General features: G+C 43.2%; 1 protein-coding gene across 1 annotated transcript; it reads left to right on the top strand.

The window, feature by feature from the left end:
- The first annotated feature begins 6,586 nt into the window (after positions 1 to 6,586).
- LOC116502919 (olfactory receptor 2G3-like) lies at positions 6,587 to 7,525 on the top strand. Its single transcript, XM_032208938.1, has one exon. It carries the CDS (start codon positions 6,587 to 6,589, stop codon positions 7,523 to 7,525), a length of 939 nt encoding a protein of 312 aa, XP_032064829.1.
- The last annotated feature ends 505 nt before the right edge of the window (positions 7,526 to 8,030 follow it).

Genomic DNA, 8,030 nt, shown 5'->3' with positions numbered 1-8,030 from the left:
CTGGCAAAGCTGCCTGGCACCAACCTGGCCTGCCCATAGAAAAGCAGCCACGTTGAGACACATAAACCATGCACCAACCTGTACACTTAGAAGCAACATATTGCATCACAAATAAAACATTTGAAAAAAAGGAATAACATTTCTTGTAATAAACATTCTATAAACAATAAATAAATAAAAAGTCCCTAAAAATAATTAAAAACCACCAAGCTCAGAGAACACTAAGGACCCCGCTGTCATCTCCCTCCCCCCCCACTCCTCTTCCTCCTCTCAATATATCCCACTCTTTCTAGCACTGATGATGATGATGATAATACCTGGTTTAGGTAATGAAACATCTGCAAGAAAACAAGTAAGCTCAGAGAGCACCAAGGACCACACAGTCCTACCCTTCCTTATCTTTTTCCTTTTTGTCCTTCAACTTCTCCTCCTCCTCCTTTCCCCACAACCCCATTCCCTTCTAGCACTGATGATGTTACCTAGTTTGGTAATGAAATGTCTGTAAGAAAAACACCAAGCTCAGAAAGCAGCAAGGATCCCACTATCCCCCACCTCCTCTTTCTCCCTCTCTTTCTCCTTTTTGTCCTTTCTCCTCCTTCCACCCAACCGCCCACTCAAAATACGGTAGTCTAAGACACCTTCTTTTCCCCCTTTTCGAGTGGATAAGATGTGATATTTCCCTAGTTGGCTATGGGAACATCTCACTCTCTCACACTCCTTCTCTCTCTGCCTCTCTGTCGGGCACACACACATTTAAGAGGTTTCCCTGCTACTACAGGCAATGTTGTTATGCACATTTGTTATCCGGGGGGCTCTATATAGTAACGCCGCAGCTGCGGGGCTCTTTGAATGGGAAGCTACATGCCGGCAGCAACAGTTCCCAAGCAGCCGCCTGGTTCCTCTTGTTGGTCGCGTCTCTCTGTGCTGTTCGGCTTCCTCTTTTGTAGCCTCCCTTTTTTCACCCCCTTTTTCCTTCCAGCTTTTTGTTCAAGGAGCATTTTCCTGCCAAGGGGGAACCACCCGGATAACAAAATGTGATGAACGCTGCCTGTAGTAGCAGGGAAACATCTTAAATGCATGTGAGAGTTAAGGAGTGTGAGAGAGTGAGAGATGTTCCCATAGCCAACTAGGGAAATATCACATCACGTCAGGCAGGGCCGGATTTTCCTATAGGCTAACTAGGCTTCAGCCTAGGACCTCAAGATCAAGAGGGGCCTACATTCAAATTGTTAGCAAAATTAAAATTACACTATTCTAAAAACAGTGAACACTAAAACACTGAACCAAAAATAAGGAGAAATTCTACGCATATGACTAATAAACAAACATAAAAATGTATTGGTTAAGATCATTCCAGCGCCGCGGCAGTTGGGGAGCCCGCCCATGTTCCCGGCATCGGCAGTCGGGCGAGAGGCACGGCCGCTCCCAGTAGCCGCCCCGTCGACGCGGAGCCCACCAGCGGCAAGGCAGGTGAGGGCGAGGGGGCTGAGCCGGGGAGCTGAGCGCAGCAGGGGAGGTGGCTAGCCTCGCTGCCTTTGCCTCAGAACAGAGCCGCCCTCCGTCGGGAGGCCAGCTATATATATTGATATATATTGATATATATCACAGTAATGATGTATTTTATTGTCTCTCATGTAATTTACAAACTTAAAAATGGGAGGTGAAAGGGCCTCATAAGTGGAATAGTCTAGGGCCACTTTTCATCTAAATCCAGCCCTGACGTCAGGTTTGGTCTAGGTTGGGTGTGGTGGCCAAAAAAATTTTAAACGTTTTATCCAGAATTGAGTGTAGATGTGTGTGTACAGCTTTAATAAAAAGAGAACCAAACAATTGAAGTGTTTGTGTCAGCCTCTGCTTCGCTGCTGCTTTTCGGCTGCCATTGAAACGGGGAGGGGGGGCATGGTATTTGGGAGGGGAATCATTCTGTACTGGAGGACTGTTTAATTAGGGAGTTATTCTCACCATCTCTTTGCGCATGCGGAAGGAAGGGAGCTTCCCGCCAAGGCCAACTGTCCAGCACTCCATCCTGATGATGATTTTCAAAGATGTCTCTCACCTGACGTTGGGTGAAATATGATTGGACTATGGACTGGGGTACCAAGGGGAGGGGATTGAATTTTGTATTGATATCTATTGCTTTCGCGCCTTTTATTCAGATTCAGCTTTGCTTTGCTTCTTTTCGTTTGTAGCCAGTAAAAGTACACTTAATTCTGAAATATAGAGTTGAGTGGTTTCTTTCTTGGTTATTAAATGAAGTGTGTGGGTTGCCCACCATCCTTAATCTGGCATCTTGTGCTGCAAAAGGCAGTACAGAAATTTGTTCCATCATACTGTTGCAATAGCAAATACTATTTTCTGGCCCCATTTGTTTGGCTCCTTTGTTTGCTGATCCAAACTTTTGCAGATCTTTTCCTCCCACTGCTTAATCATTCCTCCTGTCATTTTTCTGAGCCCTCCCCCCCTCTATTCTTCCTGGGTGAACCTTTGCAAACAATTTCAAGGACTCTACTGAACCCAGGAGGAAAATGATTAGTTTGGTGCTAATTGTTCCTATTGAGTGCTGGTGTCCTGGGAATCTATGACAACTGTACTCTATAGCAACTTTCACCACAGGAGGAGAAATAGGCAGGAATATTACTTCATTTCTCCACTTTCTCCTCACTCAAAATGCTTATAAAGTCTACTATCCTTCATTTTTGCCTTCTCAGGTTGCCTATTGCTTGTGTGTCTGTAGGATATCCTTAAACCTTCTGGAGCACTGCTGACCTGGAAGAGCTAAGATGCTGGGCAGAAGCAGGTGGGCTGATCAGAGATGGAGTTGAGACTGAAGTTGGGTGGAAGGTGACCTCAGCTTCTTTTTCCCCCATCTGCTTTGATGTTGCCTGTTCAGCACTCCAAATACTCAACCTGCAAGGTTTCCCTTTCTTTCTTATTTCTTTCTCTCCATTACAATTTCTCTCCATTTTTTTAAATGGAAAGATGCATTAATCTTTGATTTTATCTTTATTTCCCTAGAGGATCAAGTGAAAAATAGTCTTGAAACGTTACTGCAATGCTATATCCATTTGCTTAGGAGAAAGACATTCAGTCTTACAATTTTCATGCTGGTCATTGCCTCCATCTTCATCCCTCTTAGCCCACTTCATGTCTTCTTTCCTTTCCTGGACTCTGTGTCACTATATTTCTCCTCCTGTCTAGTTTCCTAAGTGTTTCAGCCTCTAATCTGTGGAAGACGAAAGTCTTTTCAGAGATCCTCCAGTGATAATTATTTTCACCTGAAAAATGTATCATCTGCTGCTTGAATAGAGGCTGGTTCTTCATGGGAAGTAGAAAAAGAGTCACAGTTAGATTCTTATTTGAGATCATACAGGCATCCAAGATCCTCCAAGCCAGCACACCTGGATGAGCCAAGAGGTAGCAACATTTCTCTTGCACAGACACAGGTGAGGATGGGGAGAGGTAATATATCGATTACCTCCTCTGTCTCTCTCTGTCTTTCTGTCTGTCTCTGTCTCTCTCTCTTTCTCTGTCTTTCCGCCTGTCTCTCTCTGTCTCTCTTTCTGTCTCTGCTCTTTGTATATGTATGTAATCCCATAATGAGTATTTTTTCTTAATTATGAAAGCATACATTTTCTTCATTTTAGAACTCATTTGAATATTTTTTAGAAATGAATAAACATTCATTTCCCTTCTTCTTTTCATTTAAGTGTGTTGAGGTGGTGTAGGTGGTGAGGAGAATTAATGTATAATTTAGGTGACTTTAGGAAAAAGCTTAATGTCAGTAAGTCTTATATCTGGTTAAGTTGACTGCCTTGTGTGATGTCAGTGTCCATACATATTAAATTATATCTTATCCATCTGGGGTTCTCTATGTGGAAAATATTATGTGGGGGTGTTTTTGTGACCTTACACAATTTCTCTCTCTCTCTCTCTCTCTCTCTCTCTCTCTCTCTCACACACACACACACACACACACACACGCACACACGCACACACACACACACTTGTCATATTCCTATCATGAGTACCACTTTTTCTAAATTATGAAGGCATAATTTTTTTTGCTTTTAGAACTCATTTGAATATTTTATATATTTTCAATATTTTTGAATGTTCTGTAGACTGAATAAACATTGTTCATGAAATATGCTACAATCTACATATCCTCCAGTGATAATTATTTTCACCTGAAAAATGTATCATCTGCTGCTTGAATAGAGGCTGGTTCTTCATAAGAAGTAGAAAAAGAGTCACAGATTCTTATTTGAGATCATACAGGCATCCAAGATCCTCCAAGCCAACACATCTGGATGAGCCAAGAAGTAGCTACATTTCACTTACACAGACACAGGTGAGGTTGGGGAGAGGTAATATATCTATTACCTCCTCTGTCTCTCTCTGTCTCTCTTTCTCTCTCTCTGTCTTTCTGTCTGTCTCTCTGTCTGTCTCTGTTTCTCTCTCTGTCTTTCTGCCTGTCTCTGTCTCTGTCTCTGTCTGTCTGTCTATCTGTCTGTCTGTCTGTCTGACTCTCTCTCTCTCTCTCTCTCTCTCTCTCTCTCCTTTGCATATCTATGTAACCCCATAATGAGTAGTTTTTTTCTTAATTATGAAAGCATAGATTTTCTTCATTTTAGAGCTCATTTAAATATTTTTTAGAAATGAATAGACATTCATTTCCCTCTTATTTTCATTTAAGTGTGTTGAGGTGGTGTAGGTGGTGTGGAGAATTAATATGTAATTTGGGTGACTTTAGGAAAAAGCTTAATGTCAGTAAGGCTTACATCTGGCTAAGTTGACTGCCTTGTGTGATGTCAGTATCCATACATATTAAACTATATCTTATCCATCTGGGGTTCTTACTATGTGGTTTATTTTGTAACCTTGCACAATCTCTCTCTCTCTCTCTCTCTCTCTCTCTCTCTCTCTCTCATTCTTTAAATCTCTCAAATTCTAGAGGTTGCGGGGCATCAATGCAACAAATAAGTGAATAAATATATCAATAAATATCTCACAGGTGGGGAGAGGATGTAGCAGAACGGACCTAATTGGAACAGCCTTTCTTCACTGTCATAAAGAACCTGGAGGAAGCTTCTGGAGAACCTACTTGTGTAAGACAGGTGATCATATCTTGGAAATGGTGTTGGAAATGAAGGATGCGGTTGATTGACAAAATCTTATTATATTTAATTGCTGAAATTCTAATAAAACATACGGGATGCTGAGATCTGCCCCGGCCTCCAGAATTGAAGGTCATGACCAGTGGTGGCATTTAGCCGGTTCGGACAAACCAATAGTGGCAATCTGCAAGTGGGCTTGCCCACTCACCCTGGCCCTACGTGACCCGTCAAAACCGCATTCGACTAAACTGCGCCCGATTAAACCGCGTCGCTGACGTCATCAACAGGGCGACAACAGCCAGCGCGGAGAAAAAAGGGTGCTTTAAATAGTGCTTTGAAAGCAAGCCGATTCAACTTAAGGTAAGGGTTAGCTTTAGGGTTAGCTTTAGGGTTAGCTTTAGGGTTAGTTTAAGGGTTAGGGTTAGGTTAAGGGTTAGGGTTAGGGTTAGGGTTAGGGTTAGGGTTAGGGTTAGGGTTAGGGTTAGGGTTAGGGTTAGGGTTAGGGTTAGGGTTAGGGTTAGGGTTAGGGTTAGGGTTAGGGTTAGGGTTAAGTTAAGGGTTAGAGTTAGGGTTAGGGTTAGGGTTAGGGTTAGGGTTAGGGTTAGGGTTAGGATTAGGTTTAGGGGGTTAGGTTTAGGTTTAGGGGTTAATTTTAGGTTTAGGGTTTACAGCGTGCTTCTGTCTCCACGCTGTTGTCGCCCTGTTGATGACGTCAGCAACGCGGTTCAGTCGGGCGCGGTTTAGTCGAGCGGGGTTTTGTGGTGGAACCCTGGCCCTATGCTGTCCTATTTAGCCATGTTTTCTAATCCATGTGCATGCATGCAAGCCATGCATAATAGCAAAGTGCATGCGCAAAAGGCCGTACACATGCGCATGAGTGCACACTCACAGTTTTGGTGCATGGCAAACTGGTGGTAAAATTATGTGAAACCTACCTCTAGTCATGACCACACAGCTCCCTTTCCTTTGCTCAATGGAGGGCAGAGATTTTAGGAATCATCAAACCTACCTCTCTTTCCCCTTATATACTGTATGTTTGTTTTAGTCTTAGACTAATTGAAGTGACTGTAAAGGGCTTCTTTCGCATTGAGTGTTGCATCGTCCTCCTGGTCTCCCTCAGCCAACTAAAGAAGGGAGTTTGGTTTCACATGATGGAGAAAATATCTCTGATCGCTAAGCATGAGAAACCATTAATGGCATATTATCAATCAATCAGTTGATTAACCAGGCCATTCATCTTTGCTTACTCTCAGTTAAAGGACAGGGATGGGTGATCTCCATCACCAGAGGTGGGTTCCTATTGGTTCATCCGAATAGATAGTAATTAAGCATCAATCTAGGTTACTGGAGACCACATTCAAGCCTCAACTCCAAAAATGGGAACCATTTGATCATGCTGGCTTCCTATCTGTTTTGTACTGGATTCCTTTTTTATGACATTACTTGTTCTAATTATATAGACAATAAACATGGAAACCATGTGGGGACACAACAACCAAAGCTTCCAAGGAGAATTTATCTTGCTGGGAGTGGCTGACCGGCCCCGCTTGGAGATGTTGCTCTTTGCCCTTCTTCTTGTCTGCTACTTGATGAATCTCCTAGGCAACACAACCATCATTGTGGTGTCAAGACTAGATCCAGGGCTCCACACTCCCATGTATTTCTTCCTCAGCAATCTTTCCTTAGTTGACCTCTGTTTCTCCACCAGCCTTGGGCCCCACATTCTGGTGAACTTCTGGAGAAAAATCAAGACCATCTCTTATGGTGCCTGTGTGGCTGAGCTCTACATCTCTCTTAGTGTGGGCTCCACGGAGTGTATTTTGTTGATGGTCATGGCCTATGATCGCTATGCCGCTATCTGTCACCCACTGCACTACACTACCACTATGAGTCACTCTCGGTGTATGACCATGGCTGCTGTCTCCTGGGTTAGCGGCTTCAGCAATTCATTAATTCAAACAGTGATGATTCTTAGGCTTCCACTGTGTGGGCGAAATCAGTTAGATCATTTCTTTTGTGAGCTCCCTGCCATTCTTAAATTGGCTTGTGTTGACACTTCAGCTAATGAGCTTTCGGTACTTGTGTGTAGTATATTGTTTCTCCTAGTACCAGTTAGTCTCATCACAGTCTCATATGCCTATATAGCTACTGTGGTGCTGAAGATGCACTCAGCTGAGGCCAGGAAGAGGGCCTTCAACACTTGTTCCTCCCACTTGATGGTGGTCTGGCTCTTCTATGGCACATCCATCTTCAGTTATCTGCTGCCTCGCTCCTCCTCCTTCCGTGATGAAGTCAAGCTAACTTCCCTTTTCTATGCTTTTGTCACCACCATGCTTAATCCACTGATCTACACTCTGAGAAATAAAGAGGTACACAAAGCTCTCCAAAGACTACTCCATAAGAAATAAACACACAGATTGAAAGTGATTTGGAAGGTTCAACAGGAATACTCTTTACTTGTTATTATTTAAATGGTTTTTTTTCTCTCCCTTTTGGTCATGTTAAACTTGTAACATATCTAGATACCACAGCAGTACACAAGACTGTAAATTAAAGGGTATACTTCCAACTTGTGTCAACTGTGTCCCTTGATATCTCAGAGGTTTTGTTCTCCTGAGGAAAAAAGGCACCTTCTGAAGTTCTTACTGTGTTCTTTGAAAGATAATTTGACTTGATATGATTCCACCAGGAGTGGATTGCTGCCGGTTTTACTACCAGTCCGCAACCGGCATGTGTGCTGTTCAATGTAAATTGTTCTTTGCACATGTGCTGAACAATTTACAGTGAACTGCGCACGCGCAGTCACTAAAAACCAAAATGGCGATCGCCCAGTGGCGGTGAAGGAACTGGTTCAGGGGCACGACAGGCCTGGGTTGCTGCTGATTCTGAGACCCAGGCCTGAATTTCACTACC

The sequence above is a fragment of the Thamnophis elegans genome, chromosome 2 (genome assembly GCF_009769535.1).
Source record: "Thamnophis elegans isolate rThaEle1 chromosome 2, rThaEle1.pri, whole genome shotgun sequence".
In the NCBI taxonomy this organism is placed as follows: domain Eukaryota; kingdom Metazoa; phylum Chordata; class Lepidosauria; order Squamata; family Colubridae; genus Thamnophis; species Thamnophis elegans.
Note: the sequence above shows the minus strand (reverse complement) of the source record. Positions and strands in the feature narration are given on the sequence as shown.